The 24670-nt window shown below is 29.8% G+C and overlaps 5 protein-coding genes and 1 long non-coding RNA gene across 15 annotated transcripts in view; 5 read left to right on the plus strand and 1 right to left on the minus strand.

Moving 5' to 3' along the window:
• LOC107074293 (uncharacterized) overlaps positions 1-12556 on the plus strand; it is a 31360-nt gene extending 18804 nt beyond the window's left edge. For 5 of the 6 annotated variants that reach the window (XR_016175998.1, XR_016175999.1, XM_015335575.2 and 2 more), the window contains one exon: positions 2710-2983. The gene's annotated coding sequence lies outside the window, so the exon portion shown is untranslated. Of the gene's footprint in view, positions 1-2709; positions 2984-12419 lie in introns of those variants that run through there. The other variant, XM_089170625.1, reaches the window with a different exon arrangement.
• On the plus strand, positions 3265-17873 carry LOC107074292 (uncharacterized). 3 transcript variants are annotated; one of them, XM_015335570.2, is made up of 3 exons: positions 3265-3506; positions 12420-13477; positions 14867-17873. In XM_015335570.2, exons 1-3 carry the CDS (start codon positions 3265-3267, stop codon positions 16174-16176), a joined length of 2610 nt encoding a protein of 869 aa, XP_015191056.1. In that variant the 3' UTR covers positions 16177-17873. The 3 variants fall into 3 exon arrangements, with proteins under 3 accessions (XP_015191056.1, XP_015191057.2, XP_015191060.1); XM_015335571.2 differs by lacking the exon at positions 3265-3506 and adding an exon at positions 9176-9372; XM_015335574.2 differs by lacking the exon at positions 3265-3506 and adding an exon at positions 10418-11064.
• A 147-nt stretch (positions 17874-18020) lies between these two features.
• On the plus strand, positions 18021-20242 carry LOC107074290 (uncharacterized). Of its 2 annotated transcripts, none has more exons than XM_015335567.2 (7): positions 18021-18488; positions 18708-18954; positions 19025-19145; positions 19213-19445; positions 19534-19680; positions 19793-19972; positions 20060-20242. In XM_015335567.2, exons 1-7 carry the CDS (start codon positions 18473-18475, stop codon positions 20193-20195), a joined length of 1080 nt encoding a protein of 359 aa, XP_015191053.2. In that variant the 5' UTR covers positions 18021-18472; the 3' UTR covers positions 20196-20242. The 2 variants fall into 2 exon arrangements, with proteins under 2 accessions (XP_015191053.2, XP_089026759.1); XM_089170633.1 differs by lacking the exon at positions 18021-18488 and adding an exon at positions 18495-18588.
• Positions 20243-20611: 369 nt separating this feature from the next.
• LOC107074291 (uncharacterized) lies at positions 20612-23061 on the plus strand. The gene is made up of 5 exons (XM_015335568.2): positions 20612-21709; positions 22095-22181; positions 22341-22437; positions 22505-22593; positions 22661-23061. The coding sequence occupies exons 1-5, from the start codon at positions 21620-21622 to the stop codon at positions 22859-22861; spliced, it is 564 nt and encodes a 187-aa protein (XP_015191054.1). The 5' UTR covers positions 20612-21619; the 3' UTR covers positions 22862-23061.
• LOC149033058 (uncharacterized) lies at positions 22241-24657 on the minus strand. Its single transcript, XR_016176008.1, has 3 exons — positions 24508-24657; positions 23859-24102; positions 22241-22407 (listed from the first exon to the last, which is right to left on the minus strand). It is a non-coding gene; the product is annotated as an uncharacterized LOC149033058 (long non-coding RNA).
• Positions 23173-24506, plus strand: LOC107074289 (uncharacterized). Of its 2 annotated transcripts, none has more exons than XM_015335566.2 (3): positions 23173-23455; positions 23529-23670; positions 23757-24001. In XM_015335566.2, the coding sequence occupies exons 1-3, from the start codon at positions 23372-23374 to the stop codon at positions 23999-24001; spliced, it is 471 nt and encodes a 156-aa protein (XP_015191052.2). In that variant the 5' UTR covers positions 23173-23371. The 2 variants fall into 2 exon arrangements, with proteins under 2 accessions (XP_015191052.2, XP_089026766.1); XM_089170640.1 differs by lacking the exon at positions 23173-23455 and adding an exon at positions 24087-24506 and having other exon boundaries at positions 23512-23670; positions 23757-23990.
• Positions 24658-24670: the final 13 nt, after the last annotated feature.

The following is a 24670-nucleotide window of genomic DNA, read 5'->3' on the forward strand; positions in this document are numbered from 1 at the left end:
GATTGGCTGTCTACGTTGAAAGATCTACGTCATTTCCAGCGGAAAGACAATGAAAGCTATGCGCAAAAGCGTGCGTTCGGGCGGGACGGGTACGGTACGGAACGATCGGTGATTAGTGACCGGTAAGAGGATGCGAATTTTCCAACATCCGATCGCGTGTCGACCTCGTTTCGGATGATATTCGATTTGTTTCTCTCTCTCTCTCTCTCTCTCTCTCTCTCTCTTTCTTTCTCTTTCTTTTTTTTCTCTTTTTTTCTCTTTTTTTCTCTTTGTGTCCCAAGTGTATTGAGCATATGGTTCCGAGTTACGCGTACAAAAATTCTAGATACCGGCTTAGAAAATTATTTTTATTCATTCGGAATAACTCGATGCATTTATGTACACCGATTCAACTAACCCCAAGTTTCGCGATTATTCGAGAATGTTAACTGCAACTTAATCACATTTCACTTTCAAATACCCGGACACGTTTTATTATACAGTTACCTATAGAATTAACTTCGGTTACACCTTTGAACGAGCATTTGTTTGCTTACTTTGAAATATTTATGATCGTTCCGAAGACATGTTTTTCCTTTATCTTGTTTTTTATTTCACTTCAAATGTATTTGTCGATAAATCGGTAAAGAAATGTCACGATCGTGCGAAAATATGAATCGTTGTCTTGCAAAATCACATCTTAACGAGGAAGAACGTTTTTCAGGGACACCGTTAGTTGACTAATGATGAACACGCCAATAAGAACGTATATATATATATATACGTAAGCGACGTTAACCTGATGCAGCGTGACGCACACGTGCGCGATCATGATTGTAGAGATTGTATAAGATTGATAAAACAGGATTATAGATTGTCTTTTTATTTATTTTTTATTACACTAATAAAATAAAATTTGTCGTCGTAAGAAAAAAAGAGATATAAATGAAATGCATAGTTTGATAAGCAAAATTAGATAATAATATGCTGTAATGAAACGTTGTGTTTAACTTCAATTAAAACTATGCCTTCTTACTTATTTACGTAGGTGATCGGTTAATGTGTGTATTTTTTTTTTGTTATTTAAACATTTGCAATGATAAAACAAAGTGAATGCGAATAGTGAGAAAGAAAGAAAGAAAGAAAGAAAAGAAAAGAAAAGAAAAGAAAATAAAAGAAAGGGACATTAAAGAACACGTAACTATTAGAATTGCAAGTAACGTTTTGATTTACATATAGAGAGTAAAAGCACTGAAACGTGTGTAAAAAGGGACAAATGATAACCGTAAGAAAATTAGAAAAAATGTAATATTCATTAATTTTAAAATTTATAATCAAAACAAAGAAAAACATCGAATGATAGTATTAGATAGTATAGAATTTGAAAATGAGTCAAATTGTAGTTCGTTCAATCCGTAAATCTAGTGTTAACAAAATTGTTTTCCCACGTTTAACCCTGTTACGATAAGGAGTTCAAAATTGTGCATTTAAAATGTATTTAACTTGGCAAACGGGTTGACAGAAGGAAAGTTTCAAGGTCCGGTGATATTTGTGTGTGTGTGTGTATGTGAGTTTCGCACGTTGAGATCTATCCGAGAAGAAGTCAACGACAACTATGCTTGTTGAGACTATATCCTCTCACATGAGAACATAACGCGTGTGGCCTCGTAAATGTATATGTGTATATATATATATATATATATATATATATATATATATATGTGAATGTGTGTATCTCACGCGCGCACTTTATCCCCGCCATAAGAGGTAAACGCCATGGCATCCGTTGGCAAGGAGAGATCTCATGCAACGGGCGCGAATCTCGATACAGTTGGTAGTAGGACGCGCATACGACGCGCATTAGACGTGCATCTCTTGTCTCCTCCTCCTTCCCTTTTCGAAAAGTCGATTAAATTCAAATAGAAGAACGTCCAACTTTGAAGAATTTGTTTTTATTCGAGTACTGTAAAAAAAAAAAAGAAAAAGAAAAAAAAATTATTCCTTCGTAACATACGTCCCATCATTCGTAAAACTTTTTTTTTTAATAATCATCAGTTTCATTCAATAAAAAAAATATGAAAACATATTTTAATCTATCTATCATAACATATATGATTTTTATTAATCTTTTTTTTAATTAGTATATTTGATTTCTTTTATTTTTGTGTGAAAATATATAATAATAATACGTTATTCGTTAAATTGGAATACTTTCGCGTAAATCCGAGAAAAGTGGTTGCATTTTATCCCATACTCACCCTAAGTTTATATATAGATACACTTTTTTATCTCAGGGAAAGGATCTTCTCTTCTTTTTAAATCCACGATGTGCTCTCTGTGCACGTGATTACGCGTATCAATGATTCTCAGAAGAATGCAACTTTACGCGTTTAGATATTTCAACGAGATATTTCTTTCGATATATTTTCTTCATCAATTCGAAAATAATACAAATTGTTCTCTTTTTTTTTCTAAGAAAAATGCATCACAGATTGCTTTAAGTTTTCAATCAATATTCAATTGAATTTAAAATGAACTATTCATATTATAGTAATCGTTACTTATATTTTTATCGTATATTATATTCCAAATATTATTTCTTGTATGCACACATTAATCGATTATTATTATAATTGAACAATATAAAAAACATTTGCTTTCTCTTTCTCTTTCTATTTTTTTTTGTTTGATTTTTGAAATTAACTTGAAGGAATTTTTTGATCGGTTTAGAGTCGAGAAACGATAGAAGATAAGCCAAGAAAAAAGAAAAAGGGAAGAAGAACGTAAATATAGAAGATGCTGTGAAGAAGAAAAGCAAAAGAAGTCGAGAAAAAATGAGAAATTACAAAACTGTATCTTTCTCGAGTAATCATCACGACTCGACTATGCTTGGTGATTTCGATGAGCGCATTTCATGGCACATGTCGTACTGACGTTCAAAACAAACGAAAGGGGGGGTTGAAAATAAGAAGAAAATAGTGAAAGAAGAAGAAGAAGAAGAAGAAGAGGAAGAAGAAGAAAAGAAGAAAAAGTAAACAATTCCTTCGAGAGATTAATACAAAATTGTAATTGGAGTTTCGTGCAAGGATTGTTTCAAAAGTGAAATAGAAATAAAATTATTATTAAAAAGAAAATTCTTTTTCTTGAACGTAATAATGAAAGTGATGTCGGAAAGAGGGTAGAAAAACAGGGGATGGGTAGGGGATAGGAGGAGGAGGAAGAGAAGGAGAAGAAAGAAAGAAAAGAAAGAAAAGAAAGAGGATAGAAAGATAATAATAAAAAAGAATGGAGGAACCACAAAAACTTTTTCGTTTACCGGGTACGATAGAAGAAGAGGAAGAAAGAGATCTGGAAGCTCAAACTCACGTAGCCAACGTAGGAGAAAATCCAACGAGACCGGAATCACCTTTGCTGGGTCAAAAAGGTATCGGCACTTTGTCGAGTTTACCGAGAAACGTTACTCTCGTCAGGGTCAGTACACAAAGTAGCAGCATCGGTGGCGGAGTCGGTCGGCAAGATTCTACCAGGTAAATACAAATATTATATAAATTCAAAATGATTCTAAATCAAATCAAATCAAATCAAATAAATTAAAAATAAAAAGATAAGAGAATAAAGTAAATTAAAACAGAACAAAATAATAATTTTAAATTTTCACAACATTTTCCATAACGTAAATTCCACGATGATACATTCACCTTCATTGAAAAAAAGGAATAAATTATCTCGACACGATGAATAAACACTCATTATTAAATCTTCCTCATATTCGTAAAAAAAATGGATTTGAAAGTACGTCGTTCAAGGTCGTACACCTTCAAAAACAGCAGCATATCGTTAGCGACTAAAAACGAGTTCTCCCAGGAGTTAGTTAGTTAGAAATAATAATTATCAGGTTCCGATCGGCAGATGTTTCTTACATTTTACGTTTATTAAAGATGTAGATAAGTAGTGTAAATAAATGATAGGTGTTAATTTGGTTGGGCGCCATGTAAAACCAAAATAACTCGTGGAAACAATGATAATAATTCATTTTACTTAATTTTCTTCATCATTTTTATATTCATAAGTTGAAAAACTTTGAACATAGGTTACCTTTTTGCATCGAATCGTTAAAACAATTTATTTCAAATTGATACAAAATATATTTGATACGATGTTCATTATAATATTTTATCGCATAATCGTTGTTGCAAGTTTTAGAAGGGAAAATGAGGTTAGAAGCTTTTTATTTTTCTTTTAAAAAAAATTGTTTATGGTTCTTACCCATTTGTTATGAAATATGATTTATCGAGCATGTTTTTTTTTTAATTACCTAACTGCGCACATATGTATTTATGTATTACTCACACGTACGTATGTAATATCAACTAATGCAAGTATACTCAAGCAATAACTATTACGATAAAAGAGCTTCTTCTTTTTTTTTCTTTTTTTTTTTAATGCCATGCATATTTTTACTACAAATCCATCATACTTTCCAACGATGTCATCGATCTATTTACTCTTCGATCATAATTTACGTTTTGTCAAACTGTCCTATATAATCGAGAACAACGATGACGTAGTCAATGTATTTTTAAAAGAATCTACGAGCCATGAGTTTTGTTCTTTCATTAAATTCAAGTCACGTTAAAGGTGTTACAAAATTGTTGATTTTGTCTTGCCATGAGTTTTACAAATATTCCAATTAACTCGAATAAAACTTAACTGTGATAATTATTAATGCAATGAGTTTTTTATTTTTATTTTTTTTATTGTAAAAACTAAGTTAAAAGTATTAAAAAAAATAATAAAAGATGAAAATTATGAATGAAATCAAGATGAATATCTTACTACAATTATTTCATTATTCAATATAGTATTATTTTGAATAATAATTTAATCATCGAAATATAATTAAAATGTGTATTATATTTTTAGAAGATTTTCTCATTGAAGATTCGTAATTAGTATACTTGTGTCGTACCAAAGGTCACCGGAGGCAGATCAATCTGCGATCATAATCGTGCTTAATCGTGGAAATTCGCGTCAATCTGTGGATATCAGATATCTCATTTCCTGGATGTAACGTGATAGAAACGCGTCATAATACTTAACGTATTCGTTACATGGAAAATCTTACGTTTTTCAAAATAATCAAATGAATCAAATGTCTCTCTGCATAAGCAACGTATAGCAAATTCATTGTAGAAGTCGTGATAGGTCTAACTACGATTACGTAAGCGGATAGTTTCTCACATACACCATTCTAAAATATAATATTAATAATATTTAAGTTTTATATATATTAGTAAGAAAACAAATTAGAAACAAGTTAAATTAGTTGTATCCGTAAATCTAGTATTAAATATAAAATTAAAATATGTTATATATTTTTTATTGAAGTGAAAACTTCTTTAGAATCAGGGTGATTTGAAAATCGTGAAACGGAAGAACGTGAAACCGATGAAACAAAAATAATTAATTAATTAATTAATAAAATTTTATATATAAAAATTCAGTGTCACAATATGTTTGTCCACTACTAATTTCGAAACTACTCAACTTATCTTAATGAAATTTATTTTATTTCACGTGATTTTTTTCAACTTAGCAGCACATAGCACAATTTTTATCACGATTTTTATTTTTTTTTTTATTACTTTTTATTACTAATTTAAAGATTTTTATTTAAAGGTTATCTAGGTTCTGTAAGGACCTTTCAATAGATGGCACTGTATTACAATTCAATTGTTTCGATATATTTACGTCTCGAAGCTTGGTTTTCTTTGAAGGTTTCACTTCTATCGTGTGTGATTTGCACACATCTGATTTTTAAATAATAGAAGATTCTTACTGTATAGATTATCAAATGAAAATTGAAAGTTAAAGTTATTGGAACAAACTAAATGCATTATAACTGTAATTTGTGGTTAGTATTGGTACGCGTCAGATAGGATACGGGATGGTATTATATATCTCCGTAACGTTAACCACAGATCGAAATGACCATAAACCGGTAATCCAGTTATCGGGTTAGCATTTAATCGAGCATGTTTACTAGCACGTATCAAATTGCTAATTGTAAGAGACACGAACGAAACACGATTAATGGGTTTGTCCAAGCTGCGTTCACAGTCATCTAATCAATGTGTATGCATGTTCCTATGTAATTTAAACTAAACAAGATGGTAAATAAAAAGAAGAAGAAAAAGATGAAGAGGACAAAAAATGTCTAACAATATAAGAGGTGTAACGATACACCTACCGTTAAATTAATTAGAAAAGTATATACATTCGTTTTTATTGAATTTTTAAGATGCTTTAGAGCCACGTGTTTATAAAAATAATAAGTTTTATAAAAAAATAATCGCGATAAAAAGTATCCTATATAAGATCGCTTGAATAGTTTCAGAGTTCATCGCAAACAAACAATATGATAGTGAAGTTCCATGTATAAAGATAGTTGTAAAATAGTGACAAGAAATGATCGTATTCATCATCACCTCGAACGATCGAGTTTGATGAAATGAACATTTTTATCGGGTTCTTCACAACCTCTCGATTCTCGTCCAGTCTCGTTAGTTTAATTAAAAGCTCGTTATCGAACTCGTAACGTCGTTGCACGGTCGCGGGATAACTCGCGTACCACAACTTCTTCTATTCGCGACAGTAAGCACACACCACGATACTATCAACTTCAGCAATTTTTTTTTTATTTCTTTTTTCTTATCATTCGCGATTAAAAATAACAATATTATCTCCGATTCGTCAAAGTGTACTAAATTATTATGGATTACAACGAAAAAATCAATTTGACTGAATTTCAAAGAAATGTACAAATCGTTACGTTCAATTCTAAAAGTAAATCATTATTAGGAAATCGAGCTGTGCCAATCAAAAGGAATCCTGGGTTGGTTCCTTTTAAATTTATTTAAAAACAAAATGCTTATTTATCAAATTCACTCTATTTTAAATCAATCTTATTTTTAAAAATTGTACAAAAAATATTATATTTAATTCGATACAAATATGCACGTGTAAAAAGTTTCATCTAAATATTGGTTTTCTTCTAAGAATATAAAAATATTTCACGATCCACTTGGAATTTTGTCAAGATATCGTTTTTCTCATATGCAAAAATGATTATTATGTTTATTCGACTAATAATAATTCAAAACTGAGATTACAATTAACAACAACAACAATAATAATAATAATAATAAATTAATGATAACAATGACAGTGATTAATAACCAAAGATGATCATAACAATATGCGATAAATTATAATCTTAAAAAAAAAAAGTCGAGAAAAGTTAAAGTGTAAAAGAGTAGAAAAAAACAAATTATTTAAAAATAACAGGAGAATTTGTTGATATTTCAAAGATGTAAGTACACAAATCGTTATCTCAAATGTTCGCTTTTTTTTTTTTTTCTTAGCCTAGGATATATCATTTTTGTATGTAGAATCAGCGATTTTTACGGAGTATGCCAAGTACGATTGCCGATAACGAGATGACAAAAAGACGATAAGACATGATTTCTCAGTCAGTCAAAAGTAACGTATGAGACGTCACGTTTTCATTTCGAACGAGTTTAACATTTAACGAAACGAAATATCATTTTTTTTCTTTTTGTTCTTTATTTATATTTTTTTTTCCACTTTATTGTTTTCTTTCGAAGTTTATTTTATATTATTCGCGAGTGAGTTAAAAAGAATAAAAAAAGAAAAGTTTTAATCTTACGATTAAACGTAAGCTTGAATTTGTGGTAATTCAACTTGGGATGGGAGAAAAGCTTTTTAGAATTGTATATTCTAAATAATTTACATATTCTTGTAAGAAAATGATTTTTATAATTGTGTTTATTTATAAATTATTGGGTACATATTTAAATTAGGAAAGAAATGATTTGAAAATAGTTGAAATAATAATCTTATTGTTAGAAACAAATCAATATAAACGATCGAACGCAATAATTTCAAACGATTTGTACGCAGATATCATTTAAATACGATTAAATACTCAAATGAGCGATTGAAATGCGAATTAATTAGCATCAATGATCTCTTCTCTCTCTCTCTCTTTCTATTTTATAAATCTATCAATCTATTTATCTCTCTTTTTTTCTCTCTCCCATCTTTATCTTTATTATTCAATGCAACTTTTGCAAACGATGCAAATTATTCAAATGAAATAATCGAGTTGTTGTAGATAAAAAAGAAAACATTAAATAAGAAAATTCAGGATAAATTGAACGAAAAGGGAATTCGTTTAAAAATAAAAAAAAATAAAATAAAAAAGTAAGAAAATAAAAAAAAAAGGGACTTGTGGTCGTTTTAAAGTGACGTAAGCATATGATCAGTTTTTTTTTTTTTTTCAAATGAAAAGAGCAAAGCCGTAGTGTTTAGTGACCGATAAGTGGAAGAACGAGACGGTCAAGCATGATGTATGTGTATACAATATGTGTATGTATATATACAAGTATATACATACATAGATATAAAACGTCTTGCGTCGATATTCCATGCATCAGTAGATGTTTCACTAGCTTCATACTCGGTACCTGTTCGTGTTTTTAATCCATATTGTTTTTCTTCGTCGCGAGTTTCATTATTATTATTATTATTATTTTGTCAAACGACATTTTTTTTCCCAAAAACATCAAAAATTTTGTTGTAATACAATTTTTTTAATAATCAATTTTATTCAATATTTAATTTAAATCATGAGAATCGTAAGAAAAAACTTAGTGCGTTGATAAATTTACATAAAAAAAGAGAGATGGGGGAAAGAAGATAAATAATTACGATCGGAAAAACGACATGAGATAGGACAAAAATCGGTGATACTAAAAGAAAAGATCGTAATTGAAAAAAAAATAGTGACGATTCTCGGTTATCAAATCATTTCGGATTCAAGGAGAACACCGACTGGAATAGAAACTAAAAATATATAATACTGATAACCCATTTATGTAGATTTAACTTAGTTTTTATTTTTTTATTTTAAAAAAAACAAAAGATTACAATTAATCAATTATAATATAATTATATAATATATATTATTATATTATATTATATTATTATTATTATTATAATTATTTTAGCTACGAATTAAGAGAAAATTTTGTTTTATATGCGATCAGTGGGAAAAAATTAAAAAAAAAAAAAACAATGAATTATAGTCGTTCGTGAATAAAAAAAAGGAAAAAAAAGAAATTGAACAATGAAAAATTGTGTAGAAGAAAAATCAGAGAAGATGAATGGATCGAGTACGAAGAATCCTAATACAAACGAAGATAAAAATACGTCAACGGAATACGGAGACGATCAGAAGCTTTTACCACCTGTTTCACCTACCCCGGTAATCGTCATATCCAAGAGTCCCAGCCTGTCCTTCAGAAGCAGGTATAATTTAAATAATGAGAACAAACAAAAAATATAATATAACACAGAAAAATTATATCGAGGAACGATTGATCGATCGGCCGGTGTGTGAATTTTATTTATGTTTTTATCTGTAAAAACTAAATCATATATCTCGAATATATTTGCTTGTGTGATTTGCTATTAATTTTCTTTTTTATCATTTTTATTTTTTTTTCTATTTATCATATATAAATAATTCCTTTTCGATAATAAAATTTTGTAACATATTTGATTGAATAACCTTTAAAATTGGCATTATCACTTTTTAAAGAGGTAAAGATGATAAGATATTTATTCGATTAAATTTTCTCACAATTTCTGCGTTTTCAACTATTCTTATTAAAAAGCGACACACATGTGATAAGAAACGATGATCTCGTGTTTCAATGACAAATTTATCGTATAAGAATAGATAAAGGTAACATTGAAAAGATACCGATTCACGTAATATCTTTTCTGCTGGTAATAAGAATAAAAGAAGACTTTCAGTGCAAAGGGTCAATTATTGGATGTTACAAATAGAATGAAAAAATAATACAGGTAGAGACATAAGGACTGTTTTCCCCTCTTATAATAGATAATATATATTTTCATATTTTTTTCTTTCTCCTTTTTTTTCTCTCTCTCTCTCTCATTCGGTCTTCGCGTGTACGACTTTATATCCCGGACATGCATCACGATATACGCTGATTAAGTCAATGAAATAATTCTCATAATCGTATCACGTGCGGTTACAGGCTTAAAAAGTAATCTAACATAAGAGAGTGGAAGAAGGTGGCGGTTAAAGAGAAGAGGGAGGGGGATGAGGGGGTCAAGATTCTCTTGGAGGAAAGAAATTCGGTTGTAGTCATTTGACTAATTTCCTAATAACTAAAAGAAAAAAAGAAAGAAAGGAAATAATAGTAAGAGAAAGAGGAAGAAGAAGGGTGAGAGAGAGAAAAAGAAAAGAAGGAAAAAATATTTTGTTATAATGTTTAAAAAAAGAAAGGGGTAAAAGAGGAAGAGGAAGTTAAAATAGAAGAGAATCGGTTAGAGTAGTTTTGGTGGCTGACATGAGTTCAGTTCAGTTCAGTTCAGTTTAGTTAAGTTGAGTTGAGTTGAGTTGAGTTGAGTTGAGTTGAGTTCAGTTCAGTGATGGTGAGTTTTAGTGTCGTCGACTCTCGGCGTCGGCTGATTTACGCGTGGCAATAAATAAATTGGTAGATAACGGTTACTCGGTTATCGTTCAAAGTCAAAATGGCGACTTCCTTTTTGTCCGTCGTACGAAAGGGAGAACTGGGCCCGAGTAAAATCTCTTTCTCTCTCGGGTTGGATCATTGTGCTCTCCGCGAGTTAAACCTACCGTTATAATATTCACCATACTGTTGTGACAATCATAATCACAGTTTTTTTTTTCATCGTGTGACAATCTAACAATTCATGTGTGTTATTGTTCCATTCTTTCTTTACTCCCATCCCCACCCACACCCCTACTTCCCTATTTACATCTCGTAACAAAAAAGTATCTCCAATGGTAAACAAAAGTTTCATTTTTTTTTTTGAGTATTCTATGGTATAATTTTGGTGTAATTTTGTTCAAAAAATCGAATGATTTATAGAAAATTCAGTGCTTTTCGAAATTTACCAGTTTAAAGTGCAAGAACGATGACGTACAATGCGAAGAGAATCATCGTAAGTAAAAAAAAAAAAAAGAAATAAAAAGAAGTATCATCGTTTCTAAAATTGCTTTTATTCTTCAATTTTTACGAAAAGGAAACTTTTAATTTCTTAAAATATTAAAATAATTCTTCGAGAAAGTATCGAAATAACAGAAGAAAAAAAACATAAGAAAGAAGATAAAGATAAAAGTGTATTTTTCCTTCTTTAAACAAAACAAAAAAAAAAAAAGAAAAAAAACTTGACATAAATACGAACATTGAAGACGCGATACGCGGATGATTAACATATTCATAGTAAGAAAAAAAAAATAATAATAAGATACATTTTAATAGGGAAATAAGACAAAGAGGCGTTTTGTCGCGAATACTTCCGAGTAATTTACGTTCAATGAAATGATCTTTGAGTATAGTGATCGGGTATAATTCAAGTAGAAATTATTACGTCGTTTAACTTATAAAATTAAATGTTTCCAACGTACTTCTAACTTCCGACATTTCAATTTAAACACACTACACACAACTACAACTTATTTATTTATTTATCCTTCTTATTTTTGTTTTAACAAAAAAAAAAAAATAGAAAAAATCGCGTAGACAAAAAGGAGATACACAAAAATCGAAAAATGTGTGTGTGTGTGTTTTATGAAAGGAAAAACGATCGTTTATATTCTCGTTTTCATAAAATAAATATAATGATCACTTATGCTGCATTATTTTGCACTAATTAGTCACAATGCAAAAATGATTCATGTTTTGCATACCTACCATATGAAATAGCATTAACTACAAGAATGGATATGAGAGAAGCGATAACAAGATCCTCGAGATTTGTTATTCAAATTTTTAATACTTCCAAGTGTCTGTTGTGCGTGTCACCTCAACAAAAGTCGACCATACTAATTGTACTATGAAAGAGAAAAGAATGGATGAAGAAAAAAAAAGTAAAAAGAAAATCTCAAATAATTTCTAAGCGTATCCTATATTAGAATGTTATCCATTTTGTTTCGATGCTTTAAGGTAATTTCAAAATGAACCGTGGACAATGAAAACGATTAAAAAATTAAAATGCGCGATCTAATACGTAAGAGAAAGACAAGTTTGTAATATAAAAAGTTGCAACGCAATTCGTTTATATATTTCTCATGTTGACATTAAAACAAGAACACATAAGGAATGATGCAAGACAATTTGATTTATGACGAATAATAATAGTGAAATTATTGAAACGCAGTAGATTAAATCGATGTCTGCACGACATTAATCTAAGTGGATCTATTTAAAAGCTTCCTTTGTATATAATAGTTACATATATTAGTTAGTTTTAGTTTTCTTTTTTTTTCTATTAAAACGAAACGATTGATGTTTCAGGAGCCGATACAGGGCAGGACAAACAAGGAAGTTACGCCGTCGAGCGGTATTAAAAAACGGTGATTGCAATGTATTGCAATCGCGAATATCTCGAAGGTCGTTGCGTTTTCTCCAGGATATTTTCACTACCCTAGTAGATACGCAATGGCGATGGACGTTGCTCTGTTTCGCATTGAGTTTTCTCCTATCTTGGTTGGGTTTCGCAGTGATATGGTGGTTGATAGCATTCACTCACGGTGATTTCGAGGAACGTCATTTACCACCATTTCAAGTTGATAACAATTGGACACCGTGCATCTATAATATATTTTCATTCACCAGTTGTTTCTTATTTAGCATAGAAACGCAACATACGATCGGTTATGGTAGCCGATCAACGACCGAAGAATGTCCAGAAGCAATTTTCGTGATGTGTGTACAAAGCGTAGCGGGTGTTATGATACAAGCATTTATGGTTGGTATCGTATTTGCTAAAATGAGTAGACCAAAACAGAGAACGCAAACCCTATTGTTTTCAAAAAATGCTGTTATTTGTCAACGTGACGGGGAACTTTGTTTGATGTTTCGTGTTGGTGATATGAGAAAGAGTCATATCATTGGGGCAGCTATTAGAGCCCAAATGATTAGATCCAGGACAACTAAGGAAGGTGAAATTTTATCTCAAAATCAACACGAACTTGCAGTTGGCACCGATGGACAAAACGGCAATCTATTTTTCATCTGGCCAACTACGATCGTTCACAAGATCAACGCCGAATCACCTTTTTACAATCTATCGGCCGAAGACATACTCACGGATAGATTCGAAGTGGTTGTAATACTCGAAGGTACCATAGAATCAACAGGACAAACCACTCAAGCAAGATCCAGTTATTTGCCACAAGAAATACTTTGGGGTCACAGATTCGAACCTATGGTTATGTATTCGAAAGAAAGACAGGGCTACGAAGTCGATTATTCTCTTTTCGATAGCACCACCCAAGTCGATACTCCATTATGTTCTGGTAGAGAACTCGCTGAATTTTACAGGGTTCAGGATGAAATTCGTCAAGGGAATAGTAAGTATTCTATTTTTTTTTTTTTATTTTTTCTTTGCTTCACATTTCAAAATAAATAGATAGATAGATAATTAGATAATTTGATAATTGAATAAACAATCGTATATTTAAACATTTCCCTATGACCGATAAGCTTGCTTTTTTTTTAATATCACGCCAAAAGTAGGATAAAATTGGATTTATGCTTTGCACTTGAGCTTTTTTCACAAACTAACCTTAAAAAAAAACAAAATGATCGCTTGCTAGCATGAACAACAACACGCTTTCATTTTAGTTGTTTCTTAAACGCACAAGTTTGTTGAACCTCGTTGTGTGTCCTCGTCTGATTCTACTGGTGCTGGATCTCTATCGTAGATGGAAGCCTGAGGAAAATTCCTAGCGAGCCGAAATCAGCTCCGGTGATACTGAACGCGCTTAATCAAAACGAAGGCACGGGATTCCTTGTTGCTCAAGGACCCTCGTCGCAAGGACACTCGCCGAAGCTTCACATTGACATTCCATCGATCGACGATTGCCCAGGATTATGAGAATTTTTGCCGATACGCTAAATCAATCATCCCCCCAACTTCTTCTCGGCGGAAGAAACACCGTAAATGAAAAAAAAAAGACAAAAATAACACATGAGAAGTAGAGGAAATAAAACGCAAGTTAAAACGCGAATTTCCTCCTCCTTTCCGCATTGTCTTTTCAACACAATACAAAAAGTAATGAAACACTTGCGGGTAGTCCTTGCGGAATATTAACATTTGTGGGGAGTTTGAAATCGAATAGTATCCGTCCTTTGTCGCGCGTTCATCTGTTTTCTTTGTCCATGTCTTCTTTTTTCTCTTTTCTTTTTTTTCTTTTCCTTCATCACCTTTTCTTTGTTTATTCCTCTATTCGTTTAATCTATTAATCCTAATCATTTATCAACATTCCATCCGTTAAAGGATCTTCCAAAAATTAAATCAAAATCATAAAACAAAAATCCTAAAAAAAAACATATCCTTATATCGTGGACTATTTAACCAATAATATTATTTCACTAACGTCATTAAACATCTATCAAATCCCACATTAAAATAACTAATATAACATGGAAATGGTAGAATGGTTCGAGAAGGTACGATCATATTTATCAATTTATCATCATCATCATCGGTCATAGTCGAATATTTGACGAATCAAAGTTTAAATGTTAAATCAATACGATTTTACTAACACGTGACCGTTGTTTATGTTAAAAATCTAATTTTCGCGATGAAACATTGTAAACGTTTCCCCAGTGTAGTTGAAGATTAACGTTTATCTTAATATTATTTAAACAAACAAATATATGCACATATATATATATATATATATTGTAGCGATCTAGTCATGATTTTGTTTAAGCTTTAGGTGAAATTTCAGGTGTAATAATAGATGAGGATCAATTGGACTTTAATCAGGACGTACAAAGCCATTGTTATTGCGGACTACGTTCGTCGACAACAACGAATAATTATCGTCATCATAATAATAATCATCATCATAATCATAATAATCATCATAATTATCATCATAATAATCATCATAATAATTATCATAATAATTATCGTCATTTAACGTACGTCGATAGCGCAAGAAGCGAGAACAGTTTAGAAGATATACAACCGCTTGGTAAAAGTGCTTGCAAGGATCTTCATTGTATCGGTGGGCATGGTCCTTCGATGTTAACAAATCGTGAAATGGGTCAATCAAAGTTGACCGATGCCGAATTGGATGGCATACAAGTGATGGGTGACATTGAATTTAGACATTTACCGGAAGCGGTTAACAGAGAAATCATAAAGAACAGTCGTGAGATTGTTTTCGATGAACAAGAAGTTCGTGATAGTGATAATTATAAGGATGAACATCATGGAAGATTGAATCAATTTGGTTCGAAGAAAAGTTTCATAAAGTATCATCCTCTACTTGACGAGGAAAGAAGATCGTTGAATGGTTCTGGAAGGAATCTCAATAATCGAAATTTTTCAATGGGATGTGAAGAAGGTAGAAGATCATTGAACGGTTCTAGAAGAAATTTAAATGGATCCAAAAGATTTTTATTATTAGCTGTCGATCGTTCTAATAGCAATAGAAATTTGAATAATATTACTAACGGTGACAATTTAATCATTGCCAGACGTCACACAGGTAGCAGGGAACATTTAGATGGTATCAAAAGAAAAATTGTTTCAGGTATGAAAGAATCCAAAGAGATACACGATATTCATGAAACTAAACGTCGTGTTAATAACGCTGACATAGAAGTACACAGCAAAATTAGTATAGAAACGGAGAAAACACCTAACAAAGGTAAAATCGAACTTCGTGAAATTTTGACGAATGCCGATGAAGGACAAGATTTTTCCGTTAGATCATCGATAGGTTTACAATCACCTGTCTCAGATCTTTCACCGGAATCTGGATTTTTCGAAGGAAATCAATCGAGTCCTGAAACTAGTCGAAGATTTATTCGAGTTCCTAGTATTTCGACTAGAAATCGAAGAAGTTACGAGAACGCACAATTGCAGGACGTTAATCAAGCACTATCCAAACGAAATAGTGTTAGCAGTTCGTCCGATAGTGATGGACAACAAAGTAAAACTTTAATTGCCGATGTTGAACTAATGGCAAATGGTAAACAACAAAACGCTACTAATTCGAAACAAACGATCTCTTATACAAGCGTTTGAACATTTAAGTGCCTTTTTTTTTCAATAAAAAACAAACACTTTTAAACCTTGTCACTATTCTCGTTTGTACTATTACTATTTCTCTATTATTTCTATATAATATTAAAATAATATTATTACGATGGAGAAATATATTATATGGGAATACAATTTTCGCTTTTGACCGCAGGACGGTCTTATTTTTAGCTAAATAAATTTGAATTGTTCAAAATACAATTCATTTAACGAATAGTATTGAATGCAATGCTATTGTGTTTTATCGTGATATTTTATTTCTAATTAATTCATTGGATTAGAGCTTCGCCGTATATATATATATGTATAAATCTAAATACCTATCTTTCTTATGGTATAATAATTTATAAATATATATATCCATTTATCGGTCTCTTACGTTAATTAGATAAAAACGATACAACGTGTTTCCCGTTTAAGTTATCAAATTTCCCAAAGCTTATTCTTATTATCTTCTCGTTAATCTTTAAATAATATAATTTAGAGATTGATTTTCCCTAAGCAAACTGCGATTCTTATCACGATATTTACGAATAATTTTAGGTTTTTGTAAGTACGATAGATGAATCAATTAAATAAATAAATAAACAACAAGAGAATAAACACAACTACGACAAGAAAATACGAGCCAAGAAAGACAAAAAAAAAACGATGTAATAGAAAAAAAAAGTGACGAATCTTTCTTTTGTTCTCTTTTTTTAGTCTTAATAATTAATCTTTTTTTTTTGCTGAATATTTATTAATTCCCGAAGTTTAGTACGTCAAATAATAGATGCGATTATATATTAGGTCGAGTCATAAATAACTTCCGTTTTTTATGAAACAAAGAAGAGCGTTTCTGCGATTGATAAGTACAAGACACCTTTCATGGAGTTTTTTTTGCACTATTTGCAATTGTTGAACGTATCTATTGGATTTTGCTCCAATATTACCTTTAAAAGGTTCGTCAAAGTCGAAAATACGTCCTGCACTCGGTTCATCATTTAAGATCGTATCTCCAGAACGGACTTTTACAAACCAATTTCTGACTGCCCTGATCCCTGCTGATCAGTTATCAGTCCTGCACTGTATACGCTGCATATTTTTTCAGTTGCCACCTTAGTGCTATTGCCTTGTTTAAATTCTTAAAGCATTACATGTCGAATGTGCGCTTTTTACTATCCATTTCAATGATTAAAAAAAAAGGTTAAATGTAACATTGACTACATAAAAAATTTGGCAGAAGACTAATTGAATCCTTATCTACATAGTGATATCGAAAATACGTTTGTTTGGTGATTAATAATAAGTAAATACGAAAAATAGATTCTACATAGCTGCATCGGAAGTTACTTATGACTCGCCCTAATATATATATATATATATGAAGCATTTTTTAATTAATGACTACGTATTATTATCTCCAATAAGTACATACTTCTACGTAAGTGTTTAGTATCATTCCTTTATCAACGAATCGCAGGACGAATATATAGGATCATTAAAAAAAATAGACAAATTGTGCAGATAGTGTACTAGAGCAAAAAACAACAAAAAATAAAAAAACAAATCAAGTGTCTTCCTTTGGAATATAGAAATATGATAATGTCGTATAAGCGCATAATTATCTGTGCCTGCCATCGTGATTACTCCGAAATCATTTCAAAGAAAAATATTTGTAATAAAGATGAAATCAAACATAATCGATCTTGTTTTTATTTATATATTACATATATATACGTATATACATATAACAGTAATCATTTGTTAGTAAAGTCTCATGTAAAAAGAGAAAGAAAAACTAAAAAAAAATAAAGACCAAACGGAATGCATGCAACAACTAGATGAACATCCAAACACCTGTATCAATATTATTACAAACAATATTAAAAAGATAACTCATTGTCATATATATATATACACATGTGAACAAAAATAACCACGAAAATATATTACTAAAAAGAATTGAAATATTATTATTAAAAAAATCGAGAGAATGTATTTGAAAGTTTTACACGAACGAGTGAAGTTAAGAGTTTTAAACGAATTCGCGTACATATCGTAAAACAAACGACAAAAATAAAACAACAAAATATAATATATATGTATTATTATTATTTGTTAGCATATATTCGAGGTTATATGTAATATTGTATTTTAAAATAATACTTTAATCCTCTTCCAAAACTTACTCGATTTAAATACAGCAAATTTATTGCGACATGCTGACTTGGCGAACGATGCAAATAACTCAAAGACAATTCACGACGACAGCGCAGTACTAAAACGAACAGTTAAGAGCATGATCGATATTAAAGGTAAGTAGTGCATAATAACTTGCCTGCCAGCTGTTTAACGATTAAATGAATAAATTCATTTACATATTTAAAGTACAAAATAGGATTGAAAAATATATAAGTAATATCAAAATGATTTTCTATTGGAGATTATTAAAAAAGTTTCTTTATACTTTAGTATAATTATAATATTTAATTAATGAAATTTCGATCACCTATTTTTCGAATAATTATTAACAGAATCAAAGAAGGAAGATGAAGAACTACTCTTACCAGATGTTGCTACTAAGAAATTCAATAAATTTTCCGAATTTAACATCGAGACTGTTATCATGAAAGGGGTTGTTAAACAATTGGAAAAGTGGCCTTCTTATCTATTCTTTGTCTTTTTTATCGGTTGCATTGTAATTGTGAATCTTGTTTTATTAATTATTGCAACTGTTACTTTTTCATTACCTACGAATAACACGAACATTAATAATAATCGGTACGTTGAAAAATGAAAATATTTCACTTGGAGGAGAATTTGTATAAGTTATAATATTTGTTGTTTACAGAGATGATATTATTAATGGTAAATCGATTAACGTATATTCGATTAAAGAAGAAAATCGTATTTGGTCTATGATAGATTTTTGCTACATTGAAAGTGCAGCACGTGAGAATCCAGAGTTAAATGTATTTTAATCATATTAGAAACGTATATTAATTGAACAACTAATTAAAAATAATGAATTTTTCTTAGATCAATCTAATTAACATATACAAAGAAATACCTAAGGAAGATATTAAAGAAAACGTTTTAATAAGAACAAAATTCGAGTCTGAAATTAGTAGAATTACAAATGCTATTGATTTACGAAACAAAGAAAGCAAATCTTTAAGAATAATGTTAGAAACTCGTTTAAGAGATCAACTTGCTCGTAAATATGAAAACGTTAATACTCAAAATATCATCGTCGACAAATTCTTTGAAGGGTAAGATCGATCAATGTCGTCATATTTTTACCATTATTTAATTTCTCTCTTTACATGTTATCCCATCATGTGATCCATCATCTTTCAGTACAAACCTTTCTAAAGTTGTTGGAAATTTAAATAATAAAATATTAAAATTAGCCACCGAAGCGTATTTCATTTGGAATTCATCTGGAATTGCTATTAATCCGAAATTATATTGCAATTTGAAATATATTTCACAGGTTATGTGCAAGTAAGTAAAAGTTGTATTAAAACCTGACAATCGATAAGGATTAATAATATCATAAATAAAAAGAAAACATAAAAAAAAATAAAATTATAATCGTTTATATTCTTTTGTAAAGAAAAGAAAATGAAAAATGTGTATTGGATGCATTGGCAACTATTGATCCTAAAAATGATATTCAAGCTGCTGGAGTACCTTGTCAAATATTCCTAGGATATTTTATAAATGAAATATCGAAAAACGATTCGATTCGTAAAGGAGAGATATTGTTAAAGTCCATAAACAGTTTTTGTCCAAGGTATGAGAAATGTTTCAATCTTACGAAATTATAGAATAATATAGAGAAAACGTTAGTATTTCCATATTTACTGTTTCTTTTTCACAGAACATATTCTTGTAACGAAATTAGAATCTTGAAAGATGTTAAAAGGTGCACATTGAATACCTCGAAGTGTCCAATCGTTTACAATTACATGTTACCTCATTTAAAACAAAAGTATTATAAAGAATATCGTAAATAATTATATTGTTTATAAGATAATTACAAATAAAATAAAATTTAATTTTATTTATATATTTAATGCGTCGAATAAAAAAATATAATGGAGAAAATGATGTTTGTTTCCTTGGTCAATAATTTCCTTTTACTTGTACGTTCTATATTCATAAAGTTGAAGAACACCCAACCACGCCCAGATTTCTCCAGCTGCGTGGGCGAACAAAAAATAATCGTTACATAGGACAAATATTTGTGTGTTTAATTAACTATGACGTAAAAAATAAAAAATAAAACAAATCAGTGAGACAAACATTGAATTAAATTCCTTGTAAAAAAATGTAATAAATATAAATGAAATCGTACCGATCATTAATAAAGTAACAATCGTGTAAATACTAGCCGTTGATAGGTGAAATTTTTGAAAGAATAGATAAATGGCAAGAATAGAATAACTGACATCACATACCAAATCAAGCAGATACAAAACTATCATTGGAAAACTCCATTCTGGATTTTTCTAAAAAAATTGAAATCATCTATCATAAATTATACCAAGGACTGACTTATTTTTTGTCTATCACTTACAGCAATCGAATTATTTAAATGACCTGTTTTACATACTTCACCAGGTATATTCGGAAATTTAAAAAATTGGAAAAAAATGTGTATTTTTGTTCTCACCGAGATAAGAGAATAAAGAAGCATAATAGACGTAACAGTGTAAATGATAACGCGATTAAAGGGATATCCCAAGGTCAATCTGACAAATGTTCCATTTCTTTTTTGATAAGGTGAAGAGCCATAAAGAGTTTCACCGTTTTCCACAATATCATATTCCAAATTACCATTGATAAAACTTTGATAACACATGATCGAAATGATTAAAAGTAAAAAATATGCTTGAATCGTTTGATAAGTTTCATTTTCTTGTTTTATTTCCACTTCATTCGTATCTCTTGTACGTTTGATTCTATCCTCTTGATGAACTATCATCTTTAATAATCTATCACAAACTGTTACTTGATATGCAAGAAATCGACTAATTTATTCATGCGTAAAATTTAGTTTATGTTAAAATTGCAAAGCTTAAAATGTGTTAGTTATTCAAATTCGATTGGAAATCGAATTGGAAAATGTTTAGCGATTGATTATTAACTAAAATTGCTAATTTCAGATTATCATCAATAATTCTAGGCTTTGTCTATTCTCGAATGATTAAACCAAGCATGAAAAATTGATATATACAAAATATAAAATGCAAGTGAATTTTATGTTTATAAAATTATTTTGATATCAATCTTGTCACAATATGATATATATATTTCTTGAAACGTCAATGTATGCCTTGTAATTGATCGGAAATGCATCGTAGTTTTATAACCTTGAATAACAAAAGATCGAAAGAATTTGATACATATACATATAGTAATTAATATTTCAAGAAAAATGGGGAAACATAGAAAAATAGCGAAAGCTTATCATAAACGTGCTGTTGTATCATGCGTAGGAGCTCTAATGGAGAAAAATACTAAATCTGTAAGTTAAAATTGTCAACAAAATGATCTCATTATATTAAACAAATGAGCAATCAGAACTAATCGTTTAGTCGTTAACTAATTGTTTAAAATTACCAAGTGCGTACACCAGAGGGCAAAAAATAACAATAATTTAAATGATTTTTTTTTTAACTTAAACTACCATTATCAAAAATTTTCTTTAATTAAACGTGAACCTATCATTCCAATTATTTTTTCTTAAGTTGTAATAATATTTTTGTATAAATATGAGAATGCGAGGAAGACGGAAATATAACGAAAATGATGGACGATTAGTTAGCTATCAATACGTATCCCTAATTCTTATAACCTTAATCAGTGTTAAATGTTAAATAAAACAACTAAATAACAATTTGAAATTTCAGCGTCTTGGTAGAATGGTATGCAACCTGTGCGATCATTATATTATGGGGAACCCATTATACGTCATCATGCTGGGTATTATTGGGACTGTTAGTCCATCATAGTACTTGTTAATTATTAAGTTAATTATAAACGTGTGTGTGTATGTGTGTGTATATACATTTATGTGTGCATATTCGATCTAAGTTATACAATTTGTTATAGATAATTTCATCATTTATATGTATTCATTTTTAATTTGTATTCAGGTGATAACAACATTTGATGTCATACGTACAATGAATTGCAAAGTATCAATCCAATGTTCATCGGGTTCTAAAAAAGAAGATTTGAATGAGTTAAGGAGTAAGTTTCACGAAAGACATTCATTATTTATTTATTTATAAGAAAATTGTAATGTTTTTTTAATTAGCATCCTCGGAGGTAGAAAGAGATTTGAAACTAATGACTTCCATCCTCGGAATAGAGCATTATACATTAATAATGTTAGGTGCCATTACAGTGAGTATAATGTATCAAAGAAATATCATACAAATATAAAATTTCACTCCAACTAGCATTTTATTAGGAGTACCCGATGCTATACATCCCGTGGCTGCTGATGCAATTATGTGTTATCATCGTTGAGATTATAGTATTTTTTGTTAGACTCTTTTTAGACGGTTTACATGTAAAACGCGACGAGATATTACCAGCAATATTAATGGTACACAACTGGTTGCAAGTATTTTGCCTGTTCCATCGACAAGCACGGAATTCTATCCAATAAAAACAAACGAGATAATATTTCTCAAAAAAAGAAAAACAAAAATCAAACTTTTTGTTCAAAAAGAAAAAAAGTTCATTTACTTAACTTTTGCACGTATTACGTTTGTTTGTTATTTTAAATATTAAAAATGATTTTGTAAACGGAATATTGATGGACAACGCAAACTCATCCTGTTTAAGAATAAAACATAATAAAGAAAATTGAAAAAAAATAAATTATTATAAAACCAACAAATGCTTCAAATTTTTGATTTATCTAATTTTGCAATTTTGTTTGTTTGCAAATTATTTTTGTTGTTTTGTTTTCTTCATACAATCACAGTTAATACATATATTCATACTTATAAATAAATATGCATGGTAAATAGATATGGTGATTAAAAGCAAACGCCCATCAATACGTCACACGTTTAACCTAATTTACGCAAAATTATAAATCAAAAATAAAGGATAGGAAAAAATCAGTAAACGAAATGAAAATATTACGAGATAAAGTGTTAGTTAAAGGGATATGAATGTGAAAGATAAAAATCTTGTTAATAGCGGATTGTACATCAACGTTCAAGATGACCTTGCGAAGAAACACGTTTCAAAGGTTAAAAAAAGTATCATTAATTTAATTAACAATTCAATCAATTTGAAATTAAAATTTCGATTTTCCATTACAGATCGAAACACTTTACGTAATTATAATATGTTTCACGACGAACTTTTTAAGTTTTATCAACGTCGAGGCAGGAACTCGTGCAACACTTGATAATTTAGCACCTAAATCAGCAGCATTCAATGCCCTTTTTAGACGAAATTATAGTAATTATAATTTATGTTTCAAATAAATTGACCATCTTGTTGATTATGGTGGATTATGGTTACGAGTTTTTAATCGTGTGTTTTAGATTTGAAAATAACAATACTCGCAGCTAATGTTATTACGGGATTAATAGCAACTGTTATGGTAGCTATCGGTGAAAAGTATAGTATTCCTTATTTTTATTTACCATGGCTGGTAAATACCATCAATGGTATTGGATTTTACGAGGGTCCGATTCTTATAAATTTGGCTTACACTCTTTTTCCAAATTTAGGGATTCCAACAGGATTATTCATATTCATGATGTTGCTTCTATATGGTAATATTTGATGGAACACATTTTTCCCGTTATATTTTTAAAATACATTCATTTCGAGAATTACGGTAAAACAAAAATGGCGTTTATTTATTACAGTTGAGGAAATATGCGTCTGGAATGAAGTATTTACCAGTTTTAAACGTTGTTGGTTTAATTATAGCAAGAAAAAACACGTTATCATCGAAAACAAGGAAAATAATATTTCAAAAAACAATGAGAAGATTCTTCCTGAAGAAAATGTGAAAAAAAATCCTAACCGACTTATCGATAAACTTAAATATCAAAGAAGATCTTTCGATTCTTACAATAAATCCAATAATCCCTTTTATATTAATTCTTTTCTAAAGAAACAGTTTCGGTCATAATTAATCATCTAATTTAAATGAAAATCGTGAAACATATGAACGTGTAAGATAAGACATTGCATTTAAAAGACAAATTACGTAACAAATGTATGTTTACTTTCTTAATTTAGATAATTTCCGAACAATTAGTAATAAAAATTCCAACCACCTACTTGTTTCATTTTTTTTTTAAATTGAATACTCTCACGCGTTAAATAAATACATCAAAAGTGATAAAGTATAAATAACAAATGGATACATTTTTTATTTTGATTGTAATTATTTTTCAAACACTTGCCACTTTTTACATTGACTAAACATAGAACAAAGAAATGT

Source organism: Polistes dominula, unplaced genomic scaffold (assembly GCF_049000335.1).
Source record: "Polistes dominula isolate Pdom_NZ unplaced genomic scaffold, Pdom_raw_medaka contig_79, whole genome shotgun sequence".
Classification (NCBI taxonomy): Eukaryota; Metazoa; Arthropoda; class Insecta; order Hymenoptera; family Vespidae; genus Polistes; species Polistes dominula.